The sequence below is a fragment of the Fukomys damarensis genome, unplaced genomic scaffold (genome assembly GCF_012274545.1).
Source record: "Fukomys damarensis isolate Sample0158 unplaced genomic scaffold, DMR_v1.0_HiC HiC_scaffold_32, whole genome shotgun sequence".
NCBI lineage: Eukaryota > Metazoa > Chordata > Mammalia > Rodentia > Bathyergidae > Fukomys > Fukomys damarensis.
The window spans coordinates 9419959-9436228 of NW_022900944.1; the positions used below are offsets into that span (position 1 = coordinate 9419959).

Genomic DNA, 16270 nt, shown 5'->3' on the forward strand with positions numbered 1-16270 from the left:
CGCCGCGGCCAAGGGTCCAGGCGTCGGTTACCCCCAGCCGCGCACTGTGCCCGCCTCCATCACCTTGGTTACAAATCTTTCACCGCCCGCAAAGCTCTCAGCAACCAATCGCAGGCGTGCATTAGGACGTTGGGGGCGGGGAAACGTAGGGAGCGGATTTCCGTGATAGGGAACGTCAAAGAGGGACGCTCCGCCTCAGTAAACCTGTTGTGGATTTACGAGGGTGTTCATTAGCGGTGTGGTGACTAAATCTTCGTTGTGCTCATTTTATGGATGAAAGAATCGAAGCTAAAAGCCTGTTTTCTTGTAACTTGGTGATCAGTTATACCTTACGGTATTTGTGAAGATTTAGTGGAAAGCAGATTTTAAGAGCATTGTAAATTGGCAAATCTCTAGAAAGCAAGTCTCCCCTCTTGAATCAGATAATGTACACGCCTGACACGCCCCCTTAGTTCCGGTAGAGAAGTCCCTACCCCTTGAATTGGCGGCCTTATCATTTACATCATAATCCTCACATTACGAAGATTATTAGGCAGTAAAGTGGCGTCTTCCTTAATTTTGCAAAAGTTACATAGCCAGTTTGAGCAACACAATCACGAATCCTCATAGAGATTTCCTGGAGCTGATTTCTCGTGATCATCTTCCTAAATCATGGGGTCAGAGTGGAGGAACGAAACTTGATTTCATGTGTTCTGGTTATCTATTGCTGTTACAAGCCACCTGGAAATTTAGTGGCTTAAAACAAGTTATTTTGCTCACTAATTGCAATTTGTGCAGGGCGTGGCAGGGACAATTAACCTGTCTTCCATTTGTCAGCTGGGGCTTCACTCGTATGACTGGCAAGTTAATGTTGGCTCTTGCCTGGTATCTCACTTGTGGATGTTGGCCACAGAACTTGGGGCCAGGGTTGTCTGACTTTCTCTCCATGTAAGTCTTTCTGAGGATGCTTGGGTTTTCTTGCTGCATGGTGGCTGGGGCCAAGAGCAAGTTCTATATTTCAAGAGATAGAAAGTGAGAGCTGCGTGCCACTTAAAGCCTTTTACTGTGCTTAAAACTGGTACAGTGTTATTTTTACTGTGTTCTACTAGACAGATAACCCAGATTTAAGGGAAGGAGATGTAGACCTCATTTTTAGAAAAATGTATGTGTGCTGGGGATTGAACCCAGGGCCTTATGCATTCTTGTTAAGCACCGAACTACTGAGCTACAACCCCAGCCTTTTTTATTTTTTCCAGGACTGGGGATCAAACCCAGGGCTTTGCATGACCTTAGCTCTTTTTAGCTTTTGAGACAGCATTTTGCTAAGCTGCCCAGGCTGCGCTTGAACTTTCGAACATCTCACCTCAGCCTTCCAGAGTATTAATTAGGTATGTGCAACGAGGCCCTACTTAAATGATGGAACGAATGCCAAAGAATTTAAAAGTCCATTTTACCATTCTTGGTTCTAGGAACAAAGGGAGATACAGAGAATCGGTATCCACATATGTATTCAGGCATGTGCCAGATACTCTGCTCAACATTACAAATAGTTTTGAGATATTTGAGACTGAATGAGGAAAAAAACAAACACAAACCCCCTGTAAGGTGAGCATTATCATCTCCATTTTACAGACTGGGAAATGAAGCTTTAGTAAGAGTACAGTTCAATTCCCACTTTGAAGTACCTTCTATCAACCACCATGCTATATATAGCCCCTAATCCTTGGGTCATTAAACATACTTGGAGAAATCAGAGCATGTCTTTCTGTTGAAAACAGAAAAGTGGTCTTTTAAATTAAAAATTGACAAACACATTAAATCATGCTTTCCCATTAATGATTTTTAAAATTGTGAATTAGCGTTAAGAATATTTCTAAGTGAATAAATAGCAAAAGAACAACAGTTGCTAACTTGGAAAGAGCTGATCTTAGTTGGGCAGTTTGTTTTCACGGATACACATTCAAGGCAGCTGAAAATGCAGAAGTCATTTCCTGCTGCTAATATTGCTTTAGTTTCCGTGACTGAATCACTGTTTCTTGGCACTCTGCACTGGCACCATGATTTTCTCCTGCTTTACATCATTCACAAAAGGTGGCAATTCACTAATTTTTTTTTCCGGAGCCCCAAATTTCCTGGATGAATGAGTGAAGAAATCCATAATTTAATTTTTTTGTTTTTCCTGCTGGTAATGCTATATCAGCAGTAAAAGTCTAGTTTTTAATCTCTCTTAAAATGCTTACCTGCAGCACAGGATATAAATGTTTACTCTCTTCCACAAATGCTTGCTAATCCCTAATATTTTCTATGTGGAATAAACATCATTCCTTTGAAGTAGTTACATGATAAAACTTTGCTTCCATCCTGGATGGTTTGATTAAATATTAAAGTCTTTTTGTTTTATAGTCTAGAAGTTAAGAGCTTAAAAAGTAGACTAATTTAGGAACAAAATTCAAGGGTACATTTCTAGAAAGCCGACAGGCTCCTACATTCCTTTGATTACTGGCAGATTATTAGTTCCATCGATTTTTCTCTATTTCCACTGAGTTTACAGGTCACTTTTACCTCTCCGCTGGACTACTGCAATGTTTTCCTACTGGTCCTATGATTTCCACTTTTCGTTTCTTCTCTATCTTTACTCAATCCTTCCATTTCATTATTCTCCCAACATATATGAAAGCCATCATTTAAAAAGTTTTTTTTCTGAGACAAGGTCTTGTTAATTGGTCAGGCTGGCTTTGTTCTCAAATTCACTATGAAGCCAAGACCTTGAACTCAACATCTTCCTGCTTCAAGATTCCTGAGTGCTGGTGTCTGCCATGATGCCTGGCCAGAGCCATCTTTTAAAAGTATTTATCAAGGTACTTCTAAGCTTAAATTTTGCTTTATATTATGCTTAGGAAAAAACACAAAATCTTTAATATGGCCTTCACAAGCAGCTCCAACTTCTCCACACTTGAGCACACGATTTTCTGCATTTGCATCCATCCTCTCTGCCAAGCAGCAGGGCCTTTCATCAGATCCCAAAGCCTCCTGAGCTCTGTGCTCTAATTAGGGCCTTCTGCTACGAATGCTATGTTCACTTAACCTTCTAGTCCTTCTGCCTGGCTATGTTCTACTTTCCTTTAAGTTTTACTGGTGTTATTTCCTCAGGTTTATTCTGACAGCTCCCACTCTTATCCCAGCTAAACATCAAAAGTGCGTTTCCCCTCATTCTCTTCCTGTTCCTTGAGGACACTAACAATTTATTATAATAAACAAAAATATATTGTTTTCTCCCTGCCACCACTCTGTAAACATATTTTGTATACCACACAGTGGTATACACAGTGCCCAGCACACAATGAGGTACTCAATTAAGATTTACTTGCTGAATAGGAGAATAAGTGATTGAACTTATTATTATTATTCTTTTTTTAAAGATAAGGTCTGACTTCAGACTGGCCTCAAACTTTTTCAATACTCCTGCCTCATCTTCCCATGTGTTGGGATTACAGTGGTGCACTACCATAACAAGCTTACTTCTTTTTTTTGTTATTTTTTGAGACAGGTCTTGCTATGTAGTCCAGGCTGGCCTTGAACTCACTATTGTAGCCAAGGCTGGCCTTGAATTAGAGGCAATTCTCCTGCCTCAACCTCCCGAGTGCTGGGATTACAAGACGAGCACACCCAGCTATTTCTTAATTCTTGTACTTGATTCTCTCCTATCCTTCTCTCCTATTCTGAAAGTAGTACTTAAACATATATCTTAGAACTATAGCAGTAGACAATGAAAATTGTGAAATCTTAGTCAAAAAAGGCAACAGATGTTTTATTCTTCAATGCAAATTACTGTATTCATCACAAGCTAAAGAGAACATGTATCTTTATGTATAATATATACATATATATATGTATAATATACACACACACACACAAACACACACACACACACACGGATTTATGGAAGACTATAGACATGGAAAAAAATCCAGCACCCCAACAAGTACAGCCAGGAAGGAAATCAGCTCTGCAATAGGACAGGTTTAATGAACTATAAACAAGAAAGAATGGTAAAGGAAGAAAAAAAACTGTGCATTGAGTTTAAGACACTGTAAAACTCAGAAGACATATTTACTATTCAAGTATAAACTCAGTAAGGACTTGGCATAAATTGAAAGGCAGCTGCTGAGGTACACCATTATAAAATAAGTCTATGAATTTACAATTCTACCTTCCAATTTTCTGGGAGAAAAAAACAACTCTTGAAGGTCTTCACCAGAGACCCTGAGAGGGATAAACACTTTTGATGACATAGTCAACAATCCATGATTGAATTTAATATTCAAAAACAGGTATTTATTTAAAACAATAGGCATACGTGTTCTCAGACTGTCCTCTAGAGTTTTTGAGATTATTAGTTCAAGAGTTTCAAAGTATATTACTTCCAAAAACAATACTGATTTAAAAAGAATTTTTAACAACAAAAAACCTGATTTGATGGTACCTTAAAAATACCCTAAATACCAGTCTAACATTGCAATTAATGTAAGAATTCCTCCTGCATTGGTAAAACATTTTTTCCTCACAAAATGTGGGTACTGAAATTGGATAGAAACACCATGAATGTGAAAATACCACCAATTTTCTACAGTTAAAAAAAACTAGAATGTTCTTTGGAATCACTGAAATATAAAAAAATTTGGGTTTTTTTCTACAGTCTATGCACCTTCTTTCAGATTCTCCACGTTGCTTGTAGGCTTGACCTGTGTGAATCTAATTTTATAGATTCAAGTCTTAACAGTGCAACATCCATGCTTAACACACCAGTGTCTCTCTGACCAGTGAGAAGTAAGCTTAACCCAGAAATGCTTTCATCTACTTCTCCATAATGACTTTTCCCCAAAATAAAAACTTCAGACTATGACAAAACATCCTCTGTTAAAACAATCAAATGATGAACCCAACATGGAGAATTCCGGTGTGGTTTCAGCACTCAGGAGGGCATTGTCTCCTGCTGTTTTTCATGGAAATACCACAGGCCTGGCTGCTAGCATTTAGCTTTCCTTGGCCTTAAAGGAATTTCTCAGGGCTGGCAAGTTGGATTAGATTCTAAAAGAATTCTGTCTTTGACAAACTACCATATTTTTAGCATAAAATCTGGCCATGGCTATGTTTCAATGTGCATACAACTGATTAGAGATTTTTTTTTTCTTTTCAACATTGGCTGGAGTTGAGTAGAAATAAGTCTGTGATGCATCTTCACGGGTGTCATGAAATATGAGAAATTTGCCTGACTCTAGATACTATTTCTTTACGACACAATGGGCAGGTCTCCAGTTGCAAGGCACAATCCATGCACAGGTCGCTGAGGAGAAACACATAAATGCCAGTCACGTTAAAAGGTCTTAAAAGGTCAAACTACCTGCCAACTAAAAAATGTAATGTTAAGAATTTAAAGAACTTGCTAATGAGGAAGAAAGCTCTAAAAGCGATTTGCCCAAAAGTTCAGAAATAGCATTAAACCTGTTTTATATTTTATAAAGCCAAGATTATATAAAAAATGTAAAACTGAATAAACAGAATAAAGCAAAAACATAGGCCTGTTTTATCAGGCAGCTTCTTCTATTTGAGGTACTTTCTAGAAGACATCCAGCAACTATTTGACAAACCAATTTCTCATTTAGCTCACTTTAGCTACAACAAATCTTGCAGTATGGAACTGGTAACACTAAAAGCAACTCAAGAACAGGATGAAACATTGCTTAATGTTCAAAGATGAAACAATCAAACAAATCTTACCTGTGTCCACATGGCTTCAATTGTGTGTCTGCTACCTCATCACAACAAAGGGAGCAGCAGTTTTCTCGGATACTGACTTGCTTCAACAGAGCAAGACGCCTATGCCTAAGTAGACAAAGCAGTTTGAAATGCATATTGTCAACAAGAGGACCTATTAACAGTGATGCATAAGAAATACTTTCAAAATGCTCTGTGCATGGGTGATATACATAAGCTTTGTTCAGTGAAGTTGTCATACATGGTATCTTATTCTAATCTTAGGAGTGAAGGCAACTAGGGATTGAACTCAGGTCCTTGGGCTTGTCAGGCAGGTGGCGGAACCACTAAGCTAAATCCCCAGCCCAATGGCCATTCTTATCTTACAGACAAAAATGTTTAAAGAAATGCTTTGAAGGGTGTGAGGGTGATCGGGCTACATCTGTCACCCCATTGATCACCAAGATTGATCTGGCTGATCTGGCTGGCTAAGCAGGTAACCCCTTCTGCCCTCACCACTCCATGTACATCCCTCCTGAAGCTGCATGCTTAGTCTAAGAAAGGACCCGCACGCTCCCATAGAGGAGGACCATTTCCATCAGTCAGGGTATAAGAGTAGCTGTGCTCCCCTACTAGAGCCTCCAAACAAGGTCACAAGAAATGATTTGCATAAGGTCACATATGGTAAACAGTCAAAAGTCAAATTCAAACCCTTTGGTTCTAAATCCAGTCCTCTTTTCATTTCACCAGCATATTTCAACCCTTTAAATTGTACATTTCTGAAAATTTGATGAAAAAGCACAGAGCCTTTCCCAAGAAAAGCACATATGTAAGTTTTTATACAGTTTCAAGGGGTTTATGACAGTTCACTGGAGACACTCTGCAAGTTTAGACACCTCAGGTTAGAGCCCTTCCATTACACTTTGACCATCACGGAACGGGAAAGCAGACAGCCAGAACTGCTCTACTAAAGCTATATCCATGATGGGTGGACATGAGGAATACGAAATGTCTGCTCAATTCACATGTGAGATTACTATGAGTCAGGCACTATCCCAAACCCTGGTAATTCAGTAGTGAAGAGGACCAAAAAAGTATCCTTGTCTCCAGACAGCTTAAACTCCAGTCAGGGAAGACAGAAATAACAAGATGAATATTAAAAGGTACACAGAATATTAAATGCCAATGAATACTTTGAAGAACAGGAGTGTGTCTGTGTGCATGTGCACATGCACACGAGAAAGAAAGACTGAAATTTTAAATATGGCAGCCACGGAAGTTCTAACTAAGGTGATGTTAATAAAAATATAAAGGGATTACACCAGTGAGCCTGTGGGTGTCTGCAGAGAACATTCTAGGTAGTAGCAACAGGGAAACTGGGATGACTGTGGGGCTATTAAGAGAGATGAGGAAGACTGCAGAAGCAGCAGGTGCTCTGTCTGAGCAGATGACTGTTATAGCTGAGGCACAGGTATACTGTACTTTTTTTTTCTTTCATATGCATTTGAAGCTTTCCACAATAAAAAGCTTAAGAGGGCCAGGGATTTGGCTCAGTGGTTCCACCACCTGCCTCTCAAAAGCACAAGGGCCGAGTTTGATCCCCGGCACCAGAAAAGAAAAAGCTTAAGAAAAAAATAGTGAATGGAAGGAGAATTAGGGACAGAGAGTATATACATACAGAACAATTTATAAAATATGAGGTAGTAGCACTTATATTCCAATGACTAAAATATTATTAAAAAATATTTCTGAATATAAGTTTTTGGAACAAAAGGTCAAAGTATTAATGGCCTAGAAAATGGTCTTAATGCTCCCATTTGTAATGTCCTCTTAACTAGACTTAAGAGGAGCAAGGTACCAGTGGTTAGCCTTAAGGTAGTTACTCAATTAGGCTCCAGCAATTCCTGTCTTGATGTCACCATCAGTGAAAACAGTCTAAATACAACTTAGGATTGACCTGGTTTGTAATTCTGCTGTTCTTTTTCAAGACAGGATAAACTCAGGGTGCCATAGTCACTAAGAGAGTATGTATAAGCTGGCCACAAACGGTGACTTTCCAAGAAATGATACTCACGGCCATCTGGGTTTTGGAAAGCTTTCTTCTGCAGACACAGTTAAGTGCTAAAGCAGATTTGACTAAAGTCACTCTTCAGAGTAACTCCTATTTTAAAAATTTATTTACTTTACTTACCTACTTATTTGTGGCACTGGGGATTGAGCCCAGGGTCTCACACAGATAGGCAGGTGCTTTACATCTGAGCTATATTCTCAGCCTTTTTTAAAATTTTGAGGTAGAGTACTGTTAAATCACTGAGTGGCCCAGGCTGGGCTTGAGCTTATGAGCCTTCTGCCACAGCCTCCCAAAGTGCTGCGTTACATACATGCACCACTGCACCCAACTCAAAGGAACTCTTACATGGATCAGTTCTAACTTTTGGGTAATCTGTAGGGGTCAAACTAAGCAAAAGGTAGGCTAGACATGTAAGTATGGAGTGTGACAGGTAAGAGAGGCTTCACCTTAGACCTTCACCATGAGAAAAGTTCAGAACTGTCATGCATCAAGATGAACTGAATGGAAGTTTTATGAAAGCACCTCAAATCCCTGACCTAGGATATAAGTGGCCCTTATGTTCTTAAGATATTAGCAAGTCTCTAGTGCTATAAATAATGCTGCTGTTCTAGTTTATTTGTAAACTGTTGAGCTACTAAGAAGTCTAGGTAAAGCACAGTCCAGAAGGCTACTTAAAGATCTGAATTTTGAGCCAAAATGGTAGCCAGCATTCCATTATAGGTACCTTCAGTGGCATAATGGTGCAGCACTAGCTATGCCCTGGCCAGTATAATTTCCTTGACATTAGTGTTATCGTGCAGCATTAGTAACAGGAATACAGTACCAGGCAACTGCTCTGTTAAAAAAATGACAAACTTCGGCTCATAGAATATAACAAGCTTCAACTTGTAGTAATTACCAGGAAGCAGCTGGAGTCTTTCCCCAGCTGAAGAAATAGACTGCATTTATCTTGTAAGGAAGACAAACAGCCATTCATCCAATGAAACAATTAATGCCAATCATAGTTTTTATCAAATAAGAGCAGTGAAATTTTATCCAAGATGGCATTGCTACTGTCTTTGATAGCTGTGGGACAGTATTGGCATCTTTGCTAATGCAGCTAAAATGCAAAAGAAGTTTTCAATAAACTCAATCTGTTAATAGATGCACTTACTTTCCTGATATTTAGGAGTTTTATAGTGGCATTCAGATGAAGTTAGTCTGCAGTTTCAATGTGCATATGCTGTATTATTCTGATTTTTATACCAACATTATCAGGCTCATAAAAAGAATTTGGAAACAAGGTGTGGAGATGCACATCTGTAATCCCAGGAATCTGGGAGGCTGAGGAGGACTGAAGTTCTAGTCAAGCCTGGGCAACTTAGTGACTTAGCAAGATCCTGCCTCAAAGTAAAAAACAAAAAGAGCTGGGGATATATCTCAATATGAAGGTCTTAGTTCAAGCACTAGTACTTAGGGGCAAAAAAAAAAAAGAAAAAAAATGGACATATTCCATCTCTCTATAACTTTTTTTTTTTTGGTACTGGGGATTGAACTCAGGTCCTTGTGTCTGCAAAGCAGGCAGTGGAACTACTAAGCTAAATCCCTTGTCCCTTCTATAACGTTTTAATAACAAGGTTCTCTGTTACCTAAATTTTGATAGACATCTCCTGTAGAACCACCTGGGTCTTGTGCTTTTTGGGAAGATCATTCTCAAAATTGTTCAGTTAATGTTATAATAACAATTAGTTTGTAGTTGGGCATGGTGGTACATTCTTGTAATACCAGCACTCTGGGAGGCAAAGAGAATTCTAAGTTCCAGCCCAGTGTGGGCAATTTAGTGAGACCTTCTTTCAAGATAAAAAAATTTAAAAATGTGCTGGGGACATAGCCCAGTGCAAAGGCCATGGTTTCAATCCTCAGTACATTGTGGGGAAAAAGGTTTATATGTATCTCCTCTGGGTTTTAGTAATTTGTATTTCCCAGGAAGCCTTTTTAGTGAAGCTTTCAAAATTATTTATTTAAAAGTTGAAACAAGTCTCTCATTAATTTCTTAAAATTTTCAGGAGATGCATGTGACAGTCTTGAAATAGTCTGGGCAGATTCCTTACCTTGGCAAAATAATTTTTTCTTCAGCTGTTAGGAAGGCGTAGTCATTAAAAGTGCTAAATTTCATCGATGGTGGGTATTTGAATGGTTTTGCTCCAAAATTAAACTCACATTGTTGATATGACATAAAACTAGCTGCAGCAAAAAATCCCGATCTACAAATAAAATGAGTACTGAAGTCAATAGAATAAAAACAAAGTGATGCTCAAATACTAGTGTTTTCAGAAAATCATGATGAGCTAGTTATACCCTGGCAGAAAGGAAGGTGGGCAGATTGTTTACTAATCTCTGTGAACCAGAGAATATTCTGCCTTTAACTTTCTATATCAAACTTTGGGATAGTTTTAGGTTCAATCAAGTAGGTCTCCAATTACTTGAAATAAATTTCCCACCACAATTACCTACATTAATGGAGAAAGCCCCTCCCCCTTTCTCTGGAGAAAACTTGACTACTCAAATTTTTGTCTAAGAGGAGCTACTTACACAGTTGATGAAAAGACTTGTTTCTCAGGAGGCAGCTGGTTGCCATTTAAAAAGAAGATCATTTGCTTTTCATTCAAGTCTAACAGAAATCCTACTGTGTCTCCTAGCAAATAAAGCAAAAATACTGTCAGGGTAATGCTATATAATACCAGGATTCTAAAAGTGCCTCAGTGGCAATGCATTTCTTCTGCACCTTTAGCCCATAGTTTTAACTTGTTCATCTTTTTTTTTCTTCCACAACTGATCTGACACCTCCTTGCAGTATTTTCACATACCACTAAGAAAAAATGCTGTGAATTGAACAAGCCAACAATTTTAAGATGCATCCCAATATCAAAGATATTAAAATGTGAAAAACATGTGCATACTGGGATCAATGAAGTATGGTAAGACAAAATCATGGGCCTGTTTGCCTCTCTGCTGAGATTTAAAACTCCCTAGATGACAACTAAACAAACACTTGTTAAAACAATTCACCCTCACTTCTCAAATAAAACAAAACTATGAGATTTTTAGTTTTGTTTTTTTAAATTGCCAAAACAGATAAGAACAATGAACACTCAATGCTGGTGGAAGAAATTTGGCAATACTTAGCAAAAGCCTTGAAACTATGAATCCTCATTGCCAAAGAAGTTTCACTTCTAAGGATTTATCTTGAGAAAATCCAGAAAGGCAAAAATGTCAATATCCAAAGATGAGACATTATTAGTATTTTACAGTGCAAGTATATAACAGAATATTGAGAAGACATCAAAAGTAATGTTATTTTTAATAACCCGGAAAACTGCTCAAGGTATTAAATATAACTGTTTATAAAAATCTCTGGTCATATACAGTGGCACATGCCTATAATACCCAGCTACTTGGGAAGCTGAGGCAGGATGGTTGTAAGTTTGAGCACAGGCTGGGCAATTAGCAAGAGCTTGCCTAAAAAAGAATGAGGGAGGTAAACTGAAACTGTGGCTCAGTGGTAGAGTACTTTCCAGCATGTGTGAGGCTTAGGATGAATTTCCAGTATTGGAGGAAAACCAAACCAAACTCAGCTCTGGATAAAGAATTATAGAGAATTTAAAAAATTTATTAATTTTGCTTTTAAAAATTTTCAAACTTTTATAGTAAACATATTCAGAAGTTTTTATTTTCAAAATGAGGCAGTTTTAAAAAGTGTACCTATCTTATGTTTTATGAAATGGATAAGTTTTATATTTCTTTAAGAACCCAAATACCATTTAAATGAGTGCTTCTAGCTTTTCAGTTGTTTTCCTTTCCCATGCTATCAATTTAGTCAAGGGAAGCTATATGCTCACAAAAGTGGTCACATTCTTGCTCTCTTAGCATGTCTGAACTTCCAGTTTACATCTATAATGTTGATTATGGTAGGAAAATGAGAGGAATGCATGGAGAAGGAGCTGGGTTATATTCTAATCTAGCTCCAATGCTGAGACTACAAATCCTTTCAGAGGTTCCACTCTAGCAACTTCTTCAGAACATGGTCCCTGACTAACACTGATTCTATCACCATCTTGCCTGGGAAAATATCCTCATTTTAGTGCACCATAATTCCTGTGTCCTTAATATCTACATGGCTGCTTTGATTCAAGGCATAGACCTAAAGAAGAAATTCAAATTCATACTAAACCTCTCTCTCTTTCTTCTGCAGTACTGGGGATACAACCTAGGGCCTCCTGAATGGTAGGTAAGTGTTCTACCACTGAGCTACCATCTTCAGCCCTCATGTTCATCTTAGGAGTACCATTTTCCTATTAACTCAAGAATTTTATTTTCTGAAATGTTTTTGCTACAGGAAGGTTCTACCTGGGGTGAACTTATCTGGGGATGCCATTCACATCCATGGTGGTGATACAAAGGCTGATAGCATATTCTCATCGTTATCTTCTATTAAAGACATTTTAAGGCCTACACAGTAAATGCCTCACAGTGACCAGATGTCTTAACCCAGGTGAATTCATGATGTAGAAGAATGAATACCTTCTTTCCAGCATGGGTGTACATGAGGCTTACTTCTGGCATTGTACCAAATCAGCTGCCGGCAGCCATCGTATGCACAGGAGTATTCATCGTCTCCAATGCCATAGCCTTCCTAGAGACAGACAAGGTCCAGAAGATTAGCAAGGCTTTCCCTGCTGACCTTGGGAAGAGAAAGTGTTTTTTTATAACTATTAACCTAGTGGTTCAAATTCTAAGCTTTATGGATGAACGGAAAGCCTATAGTTCTTGGAAGATACCAAAATTATGACTTAGGGCCACTGTGTTCTCTCTTGCATGGTAGCCCACCCTCATGCTGTAGGGTATACTTCTTTTCCTACTTTTAATTGGCTCAGACATTCTGCAAAGCTGAGTGTGTTTCTTTTCCTGCCTTTAACAAAATTGTTACCATGAAAACACAAACCAAAATTATGACCTACAAACCTGGTTCCAAGTAAACAGATAATAACTTTATCAACAAATATTTGTGAAATAAATGCCTTTGTTATTCTAGTCATATTCATACCTGTCAGTTCATTTAATTCTCACTAATGATCAAGAGTGTGGGGACTAAATTTTAATAGGATACAAAGCTCAGAAAGGTCAAGCAGCTTGCCTAAGGACAAGTTAGAAGTAGAAAAGAAAAAAGAGAAGTAGAACCAAATTTGGATGTAAATTCTTATTATTTCAAATCAATATACTTTCTACTTCACTGCAGCTAGGCAAAAACCTTTCCTGTATGTAGTAAACTTCAAAATGTCTAAATGCTCAAAGATTTAGGTCTGTGACAATTTCTTTTATTACCTACTATCTGCCTTTCATTATTTCCTAGAACTATTAAAATAAGAGTAGACAGGATCTTAGGAAATTATTTTCAGTGCTTACCAAAAAAGAAAAGAAATAGAGGAAACACAAAACCAAACAAATGCTATCTTTAAGGATCAATAGTGAAAAGCTTTAACAAGGAAAGGGATTGAAAATGTGGGCCAGGCTGGGCGTGGTGGCGCATGCCTGTAATCCCAGCACTCGGGAGGCTGAAGCAGGAGGATCGCTGTGAGTTCAAGACCAGCCTGGGCTACATAGTGAGTTCCAGGTCAGTCTCAACTACATAATGAGACCCTGTCTCAAAAAACAAAACAAAACAAAAAAAGAAAGAAAAGAAAATGTGGCCAAACCCAAAAAAAGATCTAAAGTCTTGATGGCTTGCTCATTCAATGGGGCAAATAATGAAATAATGATATAAACCGTAAAAACAGCTACAACTCAACAATATATTGAATTCCATGCGCCACCACGCCCGGCTAAACATGTATTTCTTTATGGTGAAAACTTTCAAAAATCCTTTCTCTTAGCTTTTGAAATGTATAGTACATTATGATTTCTTCTTCTCTAAACAGGAGCATAATATACTCCCAAACTGTCAAACAAATTTAGAGTACATGAAGATTTTAGCTTTTTTCTTTTTTTGGTGCTCAGGCTTGAACCCGGGGGCTCATACGTCAAAGTACACCCTAGGAGATTTGCTCTGGCCAACCCTCCATAAAAATATATAGTACAGCTGGGGATTCAGCTAAGTAGTGCTGCTGCCTGCCTCACAAGTACAAGGTCCCGAGTTCAATCCCTAGTACCAAAAAACAAAACAAAATAATACACAGTACAAGCCAGGCATGGTGGTACATCCTTGTAATCCCAGTACTTTTGGAGGCTGAGGCAGGAGGTTTGCAAGCTTGAGCTCTACCTGGACAACTTAGTGAGATCCTATCTTTAGGGCTGGGGAGGTAGCTCAGTGTGAAAGCCCTGGGTTCAATCCCCAGAACTGCCCAAACAACAACTAAACCACAGTACAACAAGACTTTTCTGTATATGACCTGAGCAAGAACTAACCTGAAGTTTCATTTTAATAGGCTATCTATCTCTGAGCTCAGTGCTTTGATTTTCCTTTCAAAGCTAAAATCCAGGAAAAGTTAGTAAGAGACACTACGGAGAGACTTCAAATCTTTTAAAACTGGGTGTATCCTAGGAGTGACTTATTCCATAAAACTATACCCTGTCTGAACAGGCAAAAAGACTCAGATTCACCAGAACAATGTCCACTTGAAGATGTAAACGTGGCAACATCAATGAAATCCTACATTTAGAAACCGACATCATATCAGACTTCATCAATTTCTAACACGGAATCTACCAATACTTGGGTCAGGGAAAAATGCTTGTTTTTTTGTTTTCATTGTTGTTACTCTTTTGTTTTATGGTACTGGAGAATGAAACCAGGACCTTAACAGTGAGTTATATTTCAGCCCTTTTTATTTTTTGAGACAGAGTCTTACTAAGTCACTAAGTTGCCCAGGTGGGGCTTAAACTTTGATCCTCCTGTGTCAGCCTCCCAGAGTAATGGCATTACAGGCATGTATTACCATGTCTGGCTGCTTATTTGTTTTAAAAGAAATAAGTCACCTCTATTCGGCATTTTAAAACTCTTAACTTGAGGAGCGAAGTTAAAACTCTTAACTTGAGGAGCGAAACATCTGCAACAATATGGCAGAAATTAGTTTCATCTATCAGATGAAATAATTCAACTTAATTGGCCATTAAAAAATGTATTTGTAACTTTCACTGTCAGATATACTATACCTTGACCAGTAGTATGTTTTCTGACAAAGTAGAAGGGACACATTTTATTATGATGCTTCCTCCTTGGAGGAATCCATATTTCTTCTAGTTCTAATTCTATTTTTAATTTAAAAATGAGACTATTTAATTTTCTCATTCTTCCCATTTTCAAATACAAAGCAAACAACTTTTGTAGAACAGGAATGGATTGGGCCAGGGATTTGGCTCAGTGGTTCTGCTGCCTGCCTTGAACAGGAATGGATTGAATTCTAGTCCTACTTTATTTCCTACTCCCAGTCTTCTCATCTGTGAAATAGAAATAGTTAAAAATGACTGTGGGAAGGAGGTGATAGACTAAAATGAAGGTGTTCTGGAAATAACATTTTTTTATCAAGTCCTAAAAAAATCACCTTTGGGACTTTATTTAGAACACTAGAACAGGCAGCCAGTATAACTGATACTATCTACTTTAAATCTGTGCTCAAGTTGGAAACTAGACACTTTAATGGTAATAGCAGAAAGATTTATACAGTCTGAAGAGAAACTTACTTGAATCACTCTCTAGACCCAGTTACTTCTGATCACATGGGGCCTCAAAAAAGCCTATCCTTCCAAGTGCTGATGAAAAAATCTAGTAGGCTGGGAGGCCCTGTGTCAGGGAAGGTTTTACAAAAGCAACAGCAGACTGGGGTCTAGTTCTCTAGTCTTACACAGGAGTCCAGACCTGCCTTGTCCAATTTTTCTCTCTAGTCTAGGTGTTAAAAGCCATGAACAATTCCAGGGTAAAAGATAGTCTTGCTGAAAGGGTCCTTTAAAAACTATGCATCTTTTAATTCTTTTGTAAAGATACCCAGCAGAGCTATGGCTGGGTCAAATGGAACCTCTAGTCAGTGACATATGCGCACCTATGTTTATAGCAGCACAGTTTGTAATAGCTAAAACATGGGAACAGCCCATTTGCCCATCAGTTGGAAACTGGATAAAGAAGATGTGGTTTTTCTACAAAATGGAATATTATTCAACCATAAAGAATGAGAAATTAGAGTCATTCATAGGAAAATGGATACATTTTGAGGATATACTCCTAAGTGAAATAAATAAGTCACACAAGTGTAAATACCGAATAGTTTCTCTGGTATGAAAAACTATAATAGTACACAAGGTCCTAATGGGATAATTAACAATGTGAAATAGGAAGAAAAGGGCTAAAGGTATAGGGAAAGTGGGAAGGGTAGGGGAAAGGAAATAAGGGGAAAGAAAAAAGTATGAGAAAATGAAAAAATGGAAATAAAGTGTTTG

The 16270-nt window shown here is 38.2% G+C and overlaps 2 protein-coding genes across 8 annotated transcripts in view; one reads left to right on the top strand and one right to left on the bottom strand.

The window, feature by feature from the left end:
- Positions 1-12370, top strand: part of Pllp (plasmolipin) — a 37593-nt gene extending 25223 nt beyond the window's left edge. For 2 of the 3 annotated variants that reach the window (XM_033757977.1, XM_033757978.1), the window contains 2 exons: positions 12036-12067; positions 12180-12370. In XM_033757977.1, the coding sequence (XP_033613868.1) occupies positions 12036-12067; positions 12180-12303 (156 nt within the window). In that variant the 3' untranslated portion in view covers positions 12304-12370. Of the gene's footprint in view, positions 1-12035; positions 12072-12179 lie in introns of all 3 variants that reach the window. The other variant, XM_019209735.2, reaches the window with a different exon arrangement.
- The window catches only part of Rspry1 (ring finger and SPRY domain containing 1), a 43209-nt gene continuing 30694 nt past the window's right edge, over positions 3756-16270 (bottom strand). For 4 of the 5 annotated variants that reach the window (XM_033757975.1, XM_010638902.3, XM_010638901.3 and 1 more), the window contains exons 11-15: positions 12365-12476; positions 10376-10478; positions 9895-10047; positions 5758-5862; positions 3766-5323 (exon numbers count right to left, since the gene is read on the bottom strand). In XM_033757975.1, the coding sequence (XP_033613866.1) occupies positions 5227-5323; positions 5758-5862; positions 9895-10047; positions 10376-10478; positions 12365-12476 (570 nt within the window). In that variant the 3' untranslated portion in view covers positions 3766-5226. Of the gene's footprint in view, positions 5324-5757; positions 5863-9894; positions 10048-10375; positions 10479-12364; positions 12477-16270 lie in introns of all 5 variants that reach the window. The other variant, XM_033757976.1, reaches the window with a different exon arrangement.